Genomic DNA, 19,294 nt, shown 5'->3' on the forward strand with positions numbered 1-19,294 from the left:
GAAAATGGTCCATCAAGGCTCCGGAAACCAAATAAATGACAGATAAGCTAGTAAGAAACTATGAACTAGTGAACTACATTATTCATTTGCATGTATATCACTTTATATAAACACTTACTTCATGTTGCCATTTTGTTTTTGCTACAGCTTGAATACACTGGAGAGCTTGTTGAAGGCAAGCTCGTCCCGACGGTAGAGAAGGACCCCTTCACCTTGGCTATGGGAAAGCCCTACCATCCGGGACAGGTATTAGGTGCTGGGGGGAGCTTGCTAGGATGGGAGAAGGTAATGGGTCCCGAATATACCAAATCTGGAAGATCCCGAGCAAGTATGAACTCGCCACAGTGGCATCAATTAAAGAACAAGTGCGCAATAAGATGTGCGAAGAGTTCAATGCATGGGCGAAGCAAATGAATTTGCTGACCTTTCCCTTTTCCTCGACAACACCGGCCGACTCAAGTAGCCACCCACGAAGAGAAGGAGAACAGGAGATAAATGCACGCGAGGAGGTACATGATTAGAATTCAACTCTATAAATTTTGATATGTTGAGTTACGTGGGTACGGTTCTAATTAATGTTTCACTATCAATACACTATTTTAGATTGGTACTCCTTCACATGCGAACTCAAGGGGGCTTGATACTCCGACACCTCATCACTTTCCTATTCTACAGGTGATTTTATACTTACTTGTTTGGATAATGATATTTGTTTTTGGATTGTGTTGTGAAATGGTTAAGTTGGCCGTGAAATGGTCAAGTTCGCTGTGTTGTGTTGTCAGTATGCTTTGTTGATGTGATGTGTTTTTGTTGTTTGCTCTTCCTTCTCCTTCTCCTTCTCCTCATTCTCCTCCTCCTTCTCCTCCTCCTTCTCTTCATTCTCCTCCTCCTTCTCTTTCTCCTTCTCCTTCTCCTTCTCCTCCTCCTCCTTCTCTTTCTTCTCCTTCTCCTTCTCTTTCTCCTTCTCCTTCTCCTTCTCCTTTTCCTTCTCTTTCTCATTGGGAAGCCGAGAAAGGAAGGAGAGGCTGCAGCTGCACTGCAGTAGCCTGCCAGCAGCTGTGCAGCCTGCAGCTGCTGCCCTTCGTGCTCGGGTTTTTTTTTTTTTTAACTAGCACCTAAGATACTTAGTTATGAATATTTATGTCTTGAAACAACCTAAAAAAAGCAATTTCACAAGTTTTAGGTTCATTTAGTGTATTTACGGTTCAAAATGGCCTAAATGAGTTGTAACTTGCCCATTTTTCATGATTTTAGCTCAATGCTTGATTTAACTCCTATATTACACCTAAGATACTTAGTTATGAATATTTAAATGAAGTATCTTCCTAATTGGTACAGGAAGAGACCCGTTGTGAACTTCTTCACCTGGGCGAATCATATGATGGACCTTTGAATGTTGTTGCCTATAGTAGTGCACAACCGGCCGAACAAGGTACGGTCCATCTTCGACCTCTTTTGCCTGAGCATTATTCTGTCGGGATCCATTCTGTGGTTCCCGGGTTCGAGGACATCTTAATACCTGTGCCCGTGGAGGAGGATGAGTTCACTACACTCTGGGCAGCAAAAGGTAGTTTTGTGCAATGGCCATCTGCTTGGATACGGTTGATGAACCAGGTAATTAAGATTTAGATTTCACGCTTTAATCTTTTCTTCCCAAGAGTTGGATGGAAATCTTTTCTAACCATTTGTGTGATTTGTCTTATTAGCCATCGAGGAAAAGCCAAACTCCAAAGAAGAGGGTGGAGGGGCCAAAGAACAGGAGTGAACATGGCTCGGTGAGTGGAAAGGCGTCGATGAAGAGCCCTTCACGAGGTTCAGCTACACAAGCTACTCCATTAGTTGAAGACACGGTGGTTCAATCGCTATCTCAGGAGTTAGCTTATTTTCACAACCGTGTTTGCGTGTTGCCTAATGACAGCCCCATCCAAATTCAACTTCCTAAGGAAATGTTCCACTACGATGATGATGCAACGGCATGGCTATTCAAAGAAGATGTGAAGGAATTTCTAAGTGGTGCACTGCTTAACATTTCCCACATTCAAATATCCATGAGGTAATTCAACTGGTACTCAATTTATGTTATTCAGTTTAGTGGTGTTTGTCGTTTGGTTTTCGATTAACATTGTGTTATCATGCATGCAGAGCACTCCAGGAGCAAATATGGGAGCTTGAATCTCCTTGTCAAGTTGGGTGGTTGTGCCCTGAGCAGATGTCCACTGCTAGAATCTTAGGCAACTCCGCTGACGTGTTGTACTATGCTGAATGGGGTATCAGGCAATCAGTGAGTGCGGGAGACAAGTTTATATTCGTCCCATACTATGAGGAGTACGTCTGATTATGCTAGTCAAGTTCATTTGTTTTCCCAGTTTATTTGTTGTAACAGGCTAACTATTGATTTGTTTGTCTCGTGTGTAGTTATCATTGGACCCTACTTGTGATTTGTGCTTCCAGTACCACAATCTTCTACTTTGATTATGCTCGGTTACCTCAAGTAAGAAAGCGCCTCGTGAGGTCCATACTGCAAAAGTAAGCATCTAGTTTGTTTCACTTCTTGTTATTCATTTTCATATCTGAACTCATATGTATTGATTATACTAGTCAAATTTGAACTTATTACTTTGATTTTTTGTAGTACCATGAAGAAGATAAATCCTCGATCTCCTCGAGGTCCTACATGGAAAGCACCCAAGGTAATTCACCCATGATATGATGTTGTGATTTTCTTACTTTACAATGCTTAAGATGTTGTTTATTTGCTATGCATTTTGATTCATGTGCTTTGTTCCTCATGCTAGTGCGCACAACAGGAAAACGGAGTTGACTGTGGCCTATACGTGATGAGATTCATGTATGACATAGTGATGAGTCATTGTACAGACACACGTCAGCTTGAAGAGGTATGCCATTTTGGTTGAAATTGCGTCCCAAAACCTCTTACTTGCTCTTTTCTTGTAATCTCTAGCATTAGTCACATTTAACTAAGTGATATTGACATGTTTTAACTAGTTATGAGTTCAATAGACATGAATTGTAGAAAATAGGCATCATAGTAGCCAAAATGGCCTTACTTGAGCCATTTTGGTTGAAATTGCGTCCCAAAACCTCTTACTTGCTCTTTTCTTGTAATCTCAAGCATTAGTCACATTAAACTAACCCCAATTATTATTACTTCACTTCTACTAACTCACGTTTTGTGTATTCTAAGTTTTACAAGGGGCAAACGGGACAGCCATACACGAGCGAGGAACTCCATGTAATTCGGGAGATGTTGGCGACCTACATCACATTTAATTTGTAAATATCGTTTACTAGCTAGCTACTTCATCAATCCTAGTTTTAGCTTACTAATTATGTACTATACATGAAACATTTTTCTAATTTATATCATCTCTTGCGATTGTTATTATTAATTATTTATGTATTGTTATTAATAATACTAATTATTGTTACTATTATCATAATTATTATTATTATTATTACTATTATAATATTAATAATTATTATTATTAATATTAATATTATAATAATACTAATTATTATTATTATTAATATTAATATTATAATACTAATAATATTGCAGCCAAAAAAAAAAAAAAAAAAAAATACAGGTCAATGGCAACGGTTAACCGTTGCCAATATTAAAAAAAAAAAAAAAAAAAAAGCGCGCCATTGTATTTGGCAACGGTTAACCGTTGCCAACTCAAGCAATTGGCAACGGTTAACCGTTGCCAATTATTTTTTTTTTTTTTAAAAAAAAAAAGGCTCCATGGTCATTGGCAACGGTTAACCGTTGCCAATTGCTTGAGCTGGCAACGGTTTTGAACCGTTGCCAATTATTTTGGGATTTGGCAACCCTCAAATACGCAACGGTTCAAAACTGTTGCCTTTGGGGGGGGGGGTTTGAACCGTTGCCAATTTGCTCTTTTCGTGTAGTGAATTGAAGGAAGGAGACTTGAAGATTTGGATACTCCTTGCAATATCAATGAGAATTTCTTACTCCTCTCTCCTATTTTGTTATTCTATTTACTTATTTTTGTACCTTTTCATCCTTAATTACTTGTTTATGTTAGATTAGTGTTTGATTTTATGTTCTTAGTTGTTAATTCCTTCAGTTTTGCAATTTATTATGATTTGTGAGTAGTTCTTTTACTTGGGATGGTTGAAACCATTGATGAATTCACAAATACTTGTTTATATGTGTTGATTTAGCTAATGTGGGATGTTAATTAGTTGAGCTTAAGTGGTTTCATTGTTAGTTCTTGTAAGTGGTCATTGCTAGAACTATTTATCTAAGCTTTCTCAACGAAGGATCGAGAGATGAACTTGAGTTAGCTCCCTTATGCTTAATTGACTTAAAATGCCATGAGAATAGGAATTTCTAGTCAAGGGAATGTTTATGTCATCGTGATTATGCTTTACCACTTGTTTTATGCTTTGTAACCATGAGAGTAGGTTATATTCATGACTCAAGTAATCCCTCTAGCTTGAGATAGTAGTTGGGTGCCTTAGATGACTTCCCCTAATTTATCCCCAAATTTCTATATCTTGTATGTTAAATTGTAGTTTGTGAATGACTTAATTGGTGGATACCATCCCAAGATCCTTTTTATTATGGTTTGTAGTTTTTCTTCATACCTCATAACCCAAAAAGACTTGACTTAGCTTATCACAAATCGGTATTTGTTAGTGCTCCCCTTAGTCCTTGTGGGATCGACCCTTACTTACCCTTTCTACCCATTAGAGAGACCAAGTTAGGTTTTTATCTTTGGTAGGCTTGACGACGGCCTATCATATACTAACAATTAAATACATGATTAACACTAGATTGTCAAAATTAATATTAGATGATTAAAGAAAAAGAAGCATCTAACCTTAGAGACTGCTTCAATGGAGGAGAGAAAGCTCAGAAGCCCCTTCAATGGAGAATTTCGAGTACGCTTAAATGGAGGAGAGAGAGAGGAAAGAGTACAACGAGAAACGCTTAAATGGAGGAGAGAGAGAGGAAAGAGTACGGCGAGAAAGATATGAAGGAGTACAGAGAGAGGAAGGAGTACAGAGAGGTTCGTTTTAATGGAGGAGAGGGAGAGGAGAGAGAGGTAGCGCAGACGAGAGAGGAGGAAAGATCGAGGAATTGAAGGAGAAAGAAAGAAGAATATAAGCGGGTTTTTTTTTTATTTCATAACACTTTTCCCACCGGTTTTGTTAGAACCGGTGCGAGAAACATAATTTTCCCACCGGTTTGGTTAGAACCGGTGGCAAATCCATTTTCCCTTTTTTTTTTTTTATAAAACAAAACTTTTCCCACCGGTTTTCAAGAACCGGTGGCAAAAGGGGGGTGCCTTTTTCAATTTTTCTACTAGTGATTTAGTACATTTATGGCTGTTGCTGTGGTGTTGGATCCACGATATAAGTTGCAATGTGTCAATTGGGGTTGCATGAGGATATATGGTCAGCATAGTGTTGAATATGAGCTTGAGTTCTCTATGGTTAAGGATGCTCTACGGAGGTTGTACGAGGCTTATGAATTTTCTCATTCTTCATCAAGCAAAGCTATTCCCACTACTAATGCTTCCAATGCTGCCAATGAAGCTTCTGATCATTTTATGATGGTAAACAACTTTCTGATGCATTGACCTTTATTGCAAGTGAAACAAATGCCAAGTTTTAATGATTGAGTAGCAAATCCTAATATAACTCAGCAGCTTTTAGTTTGCATCTTTAAGTTTTCATCTTATGCTAAACCATGATTGACTGCCTTTTTCACTTTATTACACTCATGTTTCTAGTGTTATATCAATCATTATAAGATTGTTTGAAATTTACTGGTTAGTAATCCTAAATTTCTGATCTAACTGGATGGTTTGGGCCAGATTGTCAATGGCCAGATTGTCAAGTTGTATAATTGACAGGTTATAGTCGTATCACCTAATCAAAAGTAATTCCTAAATCCTCTAACTAAAGTAGATAGGGAAGTAGGGTCGAATCCACAGGGAAACAAGTCTTCCTATTCCTAATTAATTAAAATAATCTAAATTATTAAGTAACCAAATTGTGTTTGTGTGAATTAAACTAATAATAAACTAAGCAAATAAATCTAAGGGAATAATCAATAATAAAAAGCTCTAGGATATAGGTTCACCAATAAATAATACTCCAGGGTAAAACATACGATCAATTATCAATGCATAAACTAACCAGATTATAAAGGGTTGTCGCTACGTATTATAATCACATAATCAATCTACTGGTATTAAATCTCATCTCTCGAATCTCGACCTAACCATTAATAGATTAACATGCCTATTGAAACTAAGCCTAAACATCAATTCTCATCTCTCGAATCTCGAATCAATATTGCATAACTCATACAATTAAACCAGCGCTAATCTAATTGCATAGCATTAAATCAATCAATAGGAAATTAACCAATCATCAATAATCAACAATAACAAATTACCCCTTCGTATTATTCATGGATCCCCACAAACCCTAGAAATAAAACTACTCGTGCATAATTAAATCTAAGCTAAACATAATAATTAAACCAGACATGGAATAAGCAAATTAATTGAATTGCGGAAAAATAAAAGCAAGGAAGAAATCGTACCAAAAATAAATGGAAGTATGAATTGTATTAAGGAAATAGTGTAGAGAGAATAAAAGTATGAAGAACAAGCTTAAGAACTAAAATTAGAATTAAGAAAACGGAATTCTCCTCTAACGTCCAAACGTAATCCGCCAAAGTAAGCTGAAAACGTATTTATACTAACAACTAATTCTAAAATAAAGAAAAAGACAAAACAAACTAAAAATATCCTAATAAAAACACGCGCCCGGTCGGGCGAGGCTTCGCCCGGTTGGGCGCGCCTTTTTCTTTCATTAATGCTGGTTCGCGCCCGGTCGGGCGCGCATCCGAGCGAACCTTCGCCCTTTAGTCTTCTTCCTCGCCCGGCCGGGCGCGCCTTCGAGCGAGCCCTTGCCCGGTCGGGCGGATGCTTGGGCGGACCTTTAGTTCTTCTTTTCAATTGGGCTTCAAACTTGGCCCAAGACTAATCTTCTTCATGGTCCAATTTGCCCGAGCTCCTATTCACTTCATCGAGCCCTTAATCACCGGATTGATTTCTCAAATACGGTCCTGGGCTTCGGAATACGATCAGAGAAAGGCGTCTCGTCTCCAATGCTCGCGTAGCTCTCCTAAATGCCGGAAAATGTTCCAAATATGCAATTTCCTGTAGAATAATACCACAACTACGAAAACACTAGAAAACGAATATTAGTAATAAATTTGGCTCTAAAGAGCCAAATATACCCCTAACTATGATACGGGACGGGGATAAAACACTATATAAAATGAATATATCAATAATCTGAATTTATTGTATTATAATCTAATTTTTATTTTCTGATTTTTTGTGTCATGCTACTCATGTAATCTAATCTTGGTATATAGGATTTTGATAGTTTCTCTATGGAGCAATCAAGTGTGGCAATCAAATCTAAAATTGATATGTATTATGAGGAGCCACTTATCCCTCGAGGCACCAACCTTGACATTTTGTCTTATTGGAGAACTTGTTCGGTTCGTTATCCTATTTTAGCTAAAATTGCTAAGGATGTTCTTGTTGTCCTCGTATCAACCGTGGCCTCCGAATCAACTTTTAGTACTGGAAGTCGGGTGCTTGATTGTTATAGAAGTTCTTAAAATCAGAAATGGTGGAGGCTATCATTTGCTTAAGGGATTGGAAATTTGGGGAAGGTAATAAATGATTTAATATACAAGTAATGAAGTAATACAATACTTCTAACTTTTATATTTAGTACATGTCATATATTATTGATTGTAATTTGCTATCTTTTTTCTTGTAGCAAATATGGATCCTCAAATGGAAATGCTATGTGGATCAGTTATGAAGCTTAAGGTGGGGAACAACGATGACACACCACATACCTTGCCCGAACTTGAACAATTTGATGAGAATGCTTCTTCGAACATTGTTTGACTCATGAAGACTATGAAGTTTATTTAAAAACATTTATTTCTTTTTAATTGTGGTTTGTAATTTGACTTTATTCTGGTATGTAATAGTTAATTAGGTATTTAGACTTGTTAGACTTTATTTGGTTTTCTCGAAAATTTTAAGTTGGAAATCATGTTTGAAAACATTAGGTAAAAATAAAATCAGGTTTTGTTAACTGTTTGAAAACTCAAAATCAGGCTAAAAATCAGGTTACTAAGGTAAAAAAAAAAAAAAAAAAAAAAAAATTAAATTATAAAAATAAGGTCAAATTAGGTCGTTTTCGGGTTGACCCGAACCTGAAAATATCAGGTTCAGGTTGGGGTTTTCAACCCGAAAATTTAAATGGATCAGGTTCAGGTTCAGGTTGGGGGTTAGCTGACCCAAAAGTAGGTAACCCGAACACGAACCCGACCTGACCTGGTCCGTTTGCCACCCCTAGTTATTTATAACTCAATTATTTTGTTTTAAGAGTGGGGGAGTACAATGCACCAAAAAAATTACAACTTCAAAATTACTATGTTGTAAGGAGGATAATATTTATTGGCAAATTTGAGATAACAATATTTGTATTTTGGAGCAGAGATTACAAAAGACAAAAATCATAATAGAGCAATTTTTAAGAGACGACAAAAATAGTTTATATTTTTATGGAAATTTTGACTTTTGGTACCACAAAAACACCCCTGTTTCACTTTTGTTACCGCTCAGATTTTTTTTTTTATTTTACTACCACCTAAAATCACATAATTTAAATTTCACTACCACTTAACGGAATCCAATAGGATTCCGTTAAGTTTATTCAAAAATAAAAAATAAATAAAAAATTAAAATGTTTTAAAAAAAAAAAACCCCAGCCACCCTCAACTACCCCCCTCCCATCAGCCACCCTCCCCCCTCCCGCCTGTCGGCGGGCGGAGCTTGGGCGAACGCCGGCGACCCCACCCCAAACCCTTTCCCCCACCAACGGACGACGATGATGATTGTATGATTGTAGGGGGGGTCGATTCGAACAAGGGGAAAATCGAAAAATTTTGACCTCTAATTCGACAAGTTGTGTCGAAATTGATTGAGGGTTTTGTTATCTTTAGATTTCAATTGAAAAATCATGTAAATAATTGTTATTTTCGTTTTGAAATCAAAGAGTTTGATTCAAAAAATTTAAAAACCCTAACTTTTTCCCCAATTTGATTTTGAATGAAAATCATCCTATTAATTCAATAAGATTGAAAATTGATACCAAAATCTTGTTTTGGGGTTAAAATCGAACATCAAACCGCTAGAAAATCCTAATTTTGATTCGAAATTGTTCGAATTTTTGGACTCGGTTTTCTTGTTCGTCGCGTCACCGTGGCAAGGCGTTTGTTCCTAGTTGCGCGGCATTCAAGTGGGCGTTGGCTGGTTACGGTGGCTAGGCGTTTTCAAGCGTCGACATTGGTGGCTGAAAGTATGTTCCTGGCTGCTACGTTGGCTGCTACTGCGTCTGTTCATGGCTGCTGCTGCTGCATTTGTTCATAGCTGCTGCGTTGGCTGGGGAAAGGGGAGGGGAAGGTGTGGGGATCCGCCAAGGGGGATGGCTGGGCTGGTGTGGTTGGAAGAAGAGATGCGGCCCAGGTGGCTGTAGGGTGGAGGAGGAGTGGCAAGGGATCGGAAGGGGATTGGTGGCTGGGGAAGGAGGAGAGAGAGAGAGGCAGGGTTGAAGTGGGCCCACAAACGGCAATAGTAATAGATTTCGTCAACTGGTAGCAAATTTTAACATATGTGGTTTTAGGTGGTAGCAAAATAAAATAAAATTTTTAAATGGTAGCAAAAGTGAAACAGGGGTGTTTTAGTGGTACCAAAAGTGAAAATTTCCTATTTTTAATTTGCGTACCTTCACAAATGCCAAGGTTTCAATTAATAACCAACATAAATTGAGTCAAGGAAAACTTGTCAAGAATAAAATGAACATTGACTTTCAAAACAAAACAACCTTATTGTGCATAGGAATTTAAAGTACAGTGTAGAGCTTCTAAGGGTTATTAGTTCAGAATGCCTTTTGTTAAAGAACATCTATATTATTATTAAAAATCTAAGGCAAGGAGTATCATATTGCCATGTGTTACTTTTATTATGTTATTCCGCCACATCATATTTGAAATATGCCGAGAGTGAGGGATAGCTAAAGTGGTTAAAGCTTCCTTCCCGGTTCCAGGAGATCCTGGGATCGATTCTTACCCCCGCCCTTGTGGCTCTCTAAACACCAAAAAAAAATATTTGAAATATGCCACATAATCGGACTGTAGTAATGTTTTGTATTCATGGAAAACTCATCATTGGTCTAACCTCCATATATTAATGTTTAGTTTAATTGAAAAACTCTTCATATGTATAACGTCCATATTTATTTAGATTAGTAGTATATATTGACATCAGATTTAATTTATCATTTATCCTTTACATATTAATGCAAAAACTTATTATTATAGTCGAACCAACTAATACAAACAACTAACTCTACTTAATAATCTCTCTTTTTATAAAAATAAATAAATAATATAAAAAAACTACTTAAGCTCTTAGGGACAAACAAGGCCAAAGTATAATTTGATTAACTTAATAAATTTATAATGATTCGGGGCATCACTCGGGCCAAAAACTAGATATATTAAAAAATGTTCCTAAAATCGTTTATGCGCCACGTCATTCCCCTCACCTCAAAGAAACAAGATTTAATTCCTTACCATCTTAGCCAATAACAATTGATGTTATCTATGCATATAAATATAACTATAAATGACATGCACCAATTAAAAAGGGAAAACGAGATAAGAGTTTGAAAAAAAATTAAGAGGAATAAAATCAACATTTCTCAAACAATAGAATGTTAAAAATTATCTTTCTATACTCTTTATTAATTAGTAACATTATATTTAACACTGCATGACATACATAATCGATAATAATATATTTCATAAAGAAACAATTTAATCAAAGGGGGTAACCCGGTGCAACGCCCGGGCCGCACACTAGTTTGATTTAAATTACGATGGTAGGATTAAAGGTGGTTATTTCTAGTTATTGAAGTTCTGTTTCTGTGTGCTGTATTTCTTCAACTCAATACACATCCTTTTTCTTAGTTCTTAAAATCAAATTTACGAGAACTAAAGATTTGTGTATCTTTTAGAAAGTGTAGTTTTTAAACTTGCAACATGTCTGCTGGTTTGCGTAGTGCCTACCAAGGCTACCATTCGACTTTATGAAGGAAAAATGATTTAGCAGTGTACGAGGCTGCTAGCAACATAAATCTGTGAGTTCTCCTGCATAAAGTTCTAGCACTAGCTTCCGGGAGGACATTAACCTTAACAGAAGCAATATAACTGAATTGGAAGCAAAAGACATTCTTCTTGATTATATTTATAGGGCAGATGATGTTTTCAGTAGCATCAAACACATGATCATTCAACCCATTTGCAGAAGTAAAAGATTGTAGAAGTATACGCCACAAAAAGTTGGCATTTAGTGAATTTGAATTGGTTTAGAATTGGTAAATTTACAGTTGGAAGATGCTTGTGAATTCCCAGATTATTTGCAAAATCATATTCAGATCTCTAGCCCGTGAAATTATATTACAGGAAAATACAGTAGATATCAGCATTACCTTAGGAAATAAAAACAAAGAAAAAAACTGACAAGCTAAAAAAAAATATTTCGTATTACAACGACCTTCCTCAAAACATTCTGTTCACAATTAGCTACATGTTTGAATAGTAGATTACTACTTAAGGTATTCATTTTTTTTTTTTTTTGACAAATACATGAGGTATTCATGATAAAGTCATCCTAACAAAATACATGCTCAGAAAAATAAATTCCATTTTGCTATGATTATAATTTCATGAAACCTTCCTTAGCTATAGTTTTCAAGTATCTTACATCATAATGTATGTGCCATAGTTCGTTGGACCACAGTGGAGGAAGCACCCGTGCCAACACCAGGAAAGAATGAGCTTGTACTTGAAGAACCACCATGCTTATTATCACTCATTTCCATCATCACTTCCTTGCCAACCATAGAATTTGGTTCTGTGGAATAAGACACATGGGATGACCTGATCTCATCTAGCACAATCGCGATTTCTTTCATAGTAGGCCTTTCTTTTCCATTCATATTTAGGCACTGTCTTGCAAGGTTAGCAACAGCAACAAACTCTTCCTTCTTTCCCTCATCTAAAATTCGAGGATCCAAAATATCAAAGAGACGAGAATTTTCCATGTGGAACAGAAATTCAACAGCCAAACTAATCCATCCCCCGTCATTGGTGGGGCAGATTGGTTTTTTGCCAGTTATAAGCTCAACAAGGACTACCCCGAAACTGTAAACATCACTTTTCTCAGTGAAAACATTTGACTGGAAGTACTCTGGATCCAAATAACCATACGTCCCAATAACACATGTAGTCACATGAGTCTGGTCAATGTCGATGGCTCTTGAGGCGCCAAAATCTGAAACTTTGGCTCTAAATTTGGCATCCAAAAGTATATTTGCGGACTTGATGTCTCTGTGATAAATAGGGGCAGATGAAGATGAATGCAGGTATGCTATCGCATCAGCTGATTCTGCTGCCATTTGTAGACGCATTTTCCAAGTAACATGAAAATCTCCACTTGCATCATGAATATGCTGATAAAGTGTTCCATTTTGAATAAACTCATACACTAGCAGAGGAACTTCTGTCTCTAAACAACAACCAAGTAATCTGACCACATTCCGATGATTAATTTCAGATAGAATAACAACTTCATTAATAAATTGTTCTAACTGATTCTCATCTACTTTTTTAGACTTCTTAATGGCCACGATTCTACCATCCTTTAACATACCCTTATAAACCGTGCCTTGGCCTCCTTGACCGAGGATTCTGTTTTTGTTGAAGTTGTCAGTGGCCTTCTCCAATTCTGTGACAGAAAAAACTTTAGTACTCTGATGGGCACCCTCACTAGAACATAATTGTTGTTGCAACAACAAGCCACCATTTCTCTTGAAGTAGTCAGATTTATTTCGAATCTCTCTCCTTTTCTTTAGTACTCTGTAGAGCCCATAGCTACCAAAGAGCAACACCATCAATCCCATGCCTAAGCTAAATCCTGAAACAAGCATCACAAAAACATATAAAAATATTAAGTTTAGTTTTTGGATTCATATAGTCTGGAATTCTGGATACAAAAACTTGAGCACGATAACGTCTCCAAGCAAGCATTATATCCTCTATTGAGTCTATACTATGTTGTATCGATCCCAAGATAATTGAAAGATGATTATTACTTGCTAATCAAAGATAAGACCTATGATGGTCTGGTTTCTGTGATCAACAATCTGAAATCCAATTATTTATAATAATGAAACTTGAATTCGCAAATTAGCAACACCTAGGATGTAGGTTGAGGATATTCAGAATGCAGATGTGTACATCAGGAACTCAATATTATGGTGATTTCAAAGACGTCGATCTGGACCGCTGGTCATCTGAATAAGGTTATCAGCATGCTAGGACCATTAAGCTGTAGATGATGATTTCATTATTGGAAAGGAGATAGAGAAAATGATACCAGCTCATTTAGTTTTACAGTAAAAACAACCCATCACTAATCACTTCAAATTCAACCTTTTCAATGGGCTGCATGGCTATTTAGACAGACTCTAATCTCTTTAAAATGCTACAGTTAAGGCTTTCCATTACGGTAAGGAATGAAAAGCCAACCCCATTAAGCAAATACACCTCAACCAATGGATATGTCACATTACATTGATCTGAACGCAAAGTCATAAACTAATAACGAATCTTATAGAAAAGAAAATTGGCAAATTACAATAAAGTAAAACGCTTAAATAGCTGAACAAATATCAATGAAGTTTTTACCAAGTACTGATCCCCACTCTAACAATGGATTTTTCCTGCAGTAATAATGTAATCCCGTAGTATCACAACCATGCCTGCACTTCCTACATTCCTTCACAACTAGAAATAATTAAAAATAAAAAGGGACTTGATTAGTTAACCTCAAAATTATCTAGTAAAAAACAGTGTCCATCATAAAGGAAGTAAAAAATGATTTGTTAGATAGGTTGTTTACGTTGACATCCATATGGAAGATAGGGGTTTCCTTCGTAGTAGTCATGGCAGGAACAACCTTTGTCAAAACTGTTACTTTCACAATAAAAATTGTGATGATAAACTACTGAATTGGCCTGTATATATGAAGCTGGAGCAGCCCATCTCAGCATTGTTGGGACTGTGGTTTTGGAGAGCTCGTTTACTGAGAGCCTTGAGAGGCTGTCTACGTCCATTATTCCTATTCTCATATTGCCACACGTAGAAGAACCTGCTTCAACATCAAGATCCAACTCATAAAACTCAAAGGAGCTTTCATTGTTAGTTAACAAGGCTTGACAGCCTCCAACCCCATATAAATCTTTCTTAACAGCAGTATGTTTTCCACAAACGGTAGCACAACCACTCAAGATATTTCCCCTCCTATTTCTTAAGACAATACTGCCACTGCAACCTTCCATGACAAGAACATTCGACGAACTTGAGAAAGCAAATGGACTACCACTAAAATCAATACTAGCATTAGTCCTGCATGTATTATGGACAGCAGTTCTTACAAGTAGATATCGATACTGGTCTGACGGATCCGAGTCCTCCCATTGTATATTCATCACTTCTAAATTGAACTTATGCAGGAATGGTTTAGGGGTACGAAATGAAGTGTTACAAATGATCTCATAAAACTTGTTGTGGTAACAGTTGGAACTGATTCCAAAAGGATATGGAATCAGGACATCACCACAATGTTCTTGGCAACCAGGCTTGGCATAGGATGGAGGGGAGTATGATGCTGTTAGCTGCAGTACTAAGCACGCCAGCAGGAGAAACAGAAAAAGGGACATTAGCATCGTGTAATGTGTATGTTCCTACTTCTGTTATCACTGCATTGTATTATTATAAGCTAATTCAACTTTTTAAGCAGTACAATTATGACTTTTCCAAGTCAACGGTAGTTCCTTTCATCTTCTTGTGCAAAAAGTCAAGACTCCTATCTCCGATTATATTTTTAGACGATTCATTTAGACGATTCCAACAAGTACCATACGATTATATTTTTTTCTTACGTATAAATCACTAACATTAGACAAAAACATTTCACTTAAGAAAAATTCAAAGGGAGTATATATGGATTAGAATAGGATGCACATACATAAAATTAAAACGGATTTTTCACCAAATACCACCGAGTTAATGCGTAATTCACCATATACCACACAAAATTTTCTAATTCACCATATACCATTGAGTTAATGTATATTAACACAGAATGCCCTTTTTGTTAACTGTCGTTAGTCTGCCGTTAACGCCGTTAGTAATTAAGGTTAATTATGCCACGTGGCTGTCACATATTGGCTCTTATTAATATTATCTAATTAATTAGTTAAATAAAGAATTAAAAAAAACCCGCCACCACCTCCTCACTCCACCAACCCCGACACCCCCTTCCCCCACCAGCCCAGCTCCCCCTCCCTGCTGGCGGCCTTGCCCAACCTCCTCCCTCGCCGGCGGCCTTGCCTAGCCTCCTCCCTCGCCGGCCTTCCAGAGCTCCCCCTACCCCTGCCATCTCCCCTTCCTGTCCTCCTCCCAAACCACCAACGTCTCCCAGCCAACCACCACCCTATCCTAACATCCCCTGCTTGCACGAAATATGACTAGAACCCCCAGCCACCACCCTATCCCGCCCCCACCCACGCCGGCGCCCAGCCTTTCTCTCGCCAGCGCGTCGGCCTCCCTCTCCCCCTGAACCGACAACACTCAAAATCTGCAACCATACAACAACATCAATTCGACTTATCAGCATTTTTTTCGAACAAATTCGCTTCTAATTCGACCTTCTCTCTCTTCGTCAAGATTTGATGGGTGGTTTCTTTGCCGTCGATATTCCAATTGGGATTTGCAAGAGAAAAATTGAGGATTTTTTTAGGGTTAGAGAGATCAGGAATCGGGGAAGGGGAGTCCGGCGAGGAAATCGGGAATTTGGTTACAGGTGGGGGATGATTTTCGGGGAAGGGGAGTAGGAGTGGGATGGTCGCCGGCGTAGGGGGAAGGGGTCGAGAATGTCGCCGGCGGGGGGAAGGGGCCAGGGGAGGGCAGTCGCCGGCCATCTGGGAAGTGGTTGGGATCGCAATTGTTGCCGCCAGGGGGATCGATGAAAGTTTGAAGCTTTTTGATTGATTTTGGGGTTCGATTTTAATGGAGAAGAACAGAGAGAAGCTTCAATGGAAAGGGGAAATGGGGGGTTAATTTTTTCAAACTAGAAAAATTATGTTTGGGGGAGTCAACCCTATCAATGGCGCCAGTTAGATGTATAAGGGCATAATGGTAAAGTCCCCCAAATGGCAGACTAACGACAGTTAGCAAAAAGGGTATTTTGTGTTAATATACAATAACTGAGTGGTATATGGTGTATTAGAAAGTTTTTGGTGGTATACGGTGAATTATGCTTAAACTCAGTGGTATATGGTGAAATTTCCGAAATTAAAAATTATGGAAAATGAAAAGATGGTAGACGATTATAAGAAGGTAGTTCAAATAGATAATTTACAATCATTTAATAAGTATAATACCGTACTCCATAAATGAGATATGAGAAAGTATTCAACCTCCCTCCACCTTTAGCACAATACTTAAAAATGGAAGTTTTAATTTATATGCATCACTTTTTCTTTTAGTTAAAAAATTTACACTATCTCTCCTATCACATAGGTTCTCTTTATTTTTTCTCTCTATTTACCCCAAAAATTGCTTAAGACTTAGGCGTAAGTCCGTAACTACAAAAGTGATGCATTTAAAAAAACAGAGGAATTTGTCAAAAAAACCAGAGTAAGTACTAATATTGAGCAGTGCCAATTTAATAAGTATTACAGAGTATTTCTAAAAGAACGCTTCATAGGTTTGATATTTCAAATAAACATTATTGTTAGGATTTGCTTGGTAGATTGTGAATAGATGATAATGTTATCAATTTAGGCCCCATTTGCCCAATTTGTACGGGGTTGTTCAAGGGTAAGGTAGTCAAAACCTTTGTTTCTCTAATACTTTCATCTTCCTTTCCCCACTTTGATTCCACACCCTCGCTGTTGGATTTGAATTCTACCAAAGTTGAAAGTCCTCTACAATTTCAACTACCATCATAACTCCATCCTTAATTCCCTACGAAACACAAGTTACTAATTATATCTCAAGGATAATTTTATCCGTAGTAGTTAATTTTCATGAAAAATGTTATGTTAATGTCAACAGTAAAACAATTAACGCCCCAAACACCTGTTTTTATTCAAAAAATTTCATTACCGCCCAATACCACCCATTAATTGTTAGCGCAGGACAGTAATAAACTAATAACAGTTTAAGAATAAAACAATTTCGAGTGAACAAGCAATAACTTTAGCATTAACATATGCCCGGCATATATACATACGAATCCATTTCCGCTACATAACGCCATACTGACCACACTGAACAGACGATCAAGAAACAAGATTTCATGCACCCTCTCAAGGGAAGGATGCCAAAAATCGTTCTGCACGGTTGCTGCAAAGTTATTAAAAAAAATTGACAGAGACAAAAGCTCACTTAGAGATACTAATAACTCACATATCAAGGACTAACCAATACTAGTCATATCAAAAACAATAGAAACAATTTTATGCAATCACAATGATGATATTCCTGGTTCTGCTGCTGCTTAAGCTGCAGTCATCACAATGATGATATAATGTGTTCAGTGTTCATAGCCCTAATCCCTAGACTATCATTTTCCTCCATGGATGTGTGAATGAGTTTACTCCCTCCACCTCATAATAAAAAATTTGTCTCTATTTTTAGAGTCAAACTTTGAAAATTTTGACCAATAGTTATACAAGAATATGGTCATATGAGATTTAATTAAATTCGTCCCAATATGTAGTTATATAATATCAATTTTTTTATGATATGGTCATGGATGTATGTGATAAGGAGATTGATAGAGAGAAATGACAACCTAAAAAGGAAACAAAACATTTGTTCAAATAATGTATAGCATCCATTTTTGAAAAAAGTTGCAAATAATATGTAACTAAGGTAATATTAATTTATGAGACTTAAATCTTTTAAGATTGCCCCTTTTTCTAATATAATAAGATTAGTAATATACCCCCACGGGCCCCACCACTAAACTCACTTGCATATACTCATAAAAGTGAAAAGAACAAATACACCCTCTTCTATTCTACTTGCAATCTTTTGATTGAATTCTTAATAAAGCACTTCTTATTTATGAGGCAAACAAATAGGGACAAAGGGAGTAATAAGTATACACTCTCTTTTTTTTTGTCTACTCATAAGTCACTTTTCCATTCAGGCTGTTGTATTTGTTTATTCACTTTTACTTTATTCAATTTTTGACATACTCATGTTATCATCTTACCCCTTTAATACCACAATAATTACACTTTTTTCATAATTATTCTCTTACTTTATTCACCTTTTTTTTCTTACACAAACTTATCTTAAACTGTGTATCCATAGTAAATGAGTAGAGTATAAAAGTACGGAAGTAGTAAAACACACTCAAAGTAAAGTACCTATGCCATTAGTATCTCTTATTTTCCTTTGTTGTATAAAATAGAGGTGTTAGTATGAACTTAGGGTCTCATCTTATTAATCCCTCCTTCCCAAAATAAAGTTCCCATTTGACAAAAACAATGGGAATTAAATGGGAGGAGCAAGAGTGATTGTGAGGTCATGGAGTATAGTTCCCCTTTCGGTAGAGGCACATCCTTTTCGGACAACAGCCCTTGCACTTCCTTGTCTATTGAAGCCTTACCACTTATGGCTGGTAACTGACAGTTTAAGGTAACTGTATTTGATGACGTGTGATTCTATCTTACATTGTTGAAAAATTGCCATTTTTTTTTGTCCGTTTTTGCTATTTGAACTTTCACATGTATATTCTGTCGAAATTCCATAACATGAGGGGGCTCTGCCCTTCTGTTGCAATTAGCTCTCAGAATTTTGCATGCAACTCTCTTAACTCTTCTCCATTGGTTGCATATATATGAAATGAATCAAAATACTGTGTTTTGTTCCTTATTACAATGTGATGATATTTTTTATATGCGCTACTTGTATTATTTTTCCAATAATAATAAAAGTTTTTTCAACATTTCAAAGACTTTGGATTATTGCAACTTTTCCAAGTCG

The 19,294-nt window shown here is 36.9% G+C and overlaps 1 protein-coding gene across 1 annotated transcript; it reads right to left on the reverse strand.

The window, feature by feature from the left end:
* Nucleotides 1-11,479: 11,479 nt before the first annotated feature.
* Nucleotides 11,480-14,967, reverse strand: LOC110736470 (wall-associated receptor kinase-like 8). Its single transcript, XM_021916687.1, has 3 exons — nt 14,130-14,967; nt 13,916-14,014; nt 11,480-13,142 (listed from the first exon to the last, which is right to left on the reverse strand). Exons 1-3 carry the CDS (start codon nt 14,953-14,955, stop codon nt 11,932-11,934), a joined length of 2,136 nt encoding a protein of 711 aa, XP_021772379.1. The 5' UTR covers nt 14,956-14,967; the 3' UTR covers nt 11,480-11,931.
* Between the last annotated feature and the right edge of the window lie 4,327 nt (nt 14,968-19,294).

This window comes from Chenopodium quinoa, unplaced genomic scaffold, assembly GCF_001683475.1.
Source record: "Chenopodium quinoa cultivar QQ74 unplaced genomic scaffold, ASM168347v1, whole genome shotgun sequence".
In the NCBI taxonomy this organism is placed as follows: domain Eukaryota; kingdom Viridiplantae; phylum Streptophyta; class Magnoliopsida; order Caryophyllales; family Amaranthaceae; genus Chenopodium; species Chenopodium quinoa.

What these genes read in the sequence shown, in the direction of transcription:
- LOC110736470 (XM_021916687.1), bottom strand. Translation starts at nt 14,955, where the DNA reads ATGCTAATGTCCCTTTTTCTGTTTCTCCTGCTGGCGTGCTTAGTACTG. An exon ending in TCTTCCATATGGATGTCAAC is followed by an intron (nt 14,015 to 14,129) that starts GTAAACAACCTA and finishes AATTATTTCTAG; the next exon opens with TTGTGAAGGAATGTAGGAAG. An exon ending in AGAGTGGGGATCAGTACTTG is followed by an intron (nt 13,143 to 13,915) that starts GTAAAAACTTCA and finishes TGCTTGTTTCAG; the next exon opens with GATTTAGCTTAGGCATGGGA.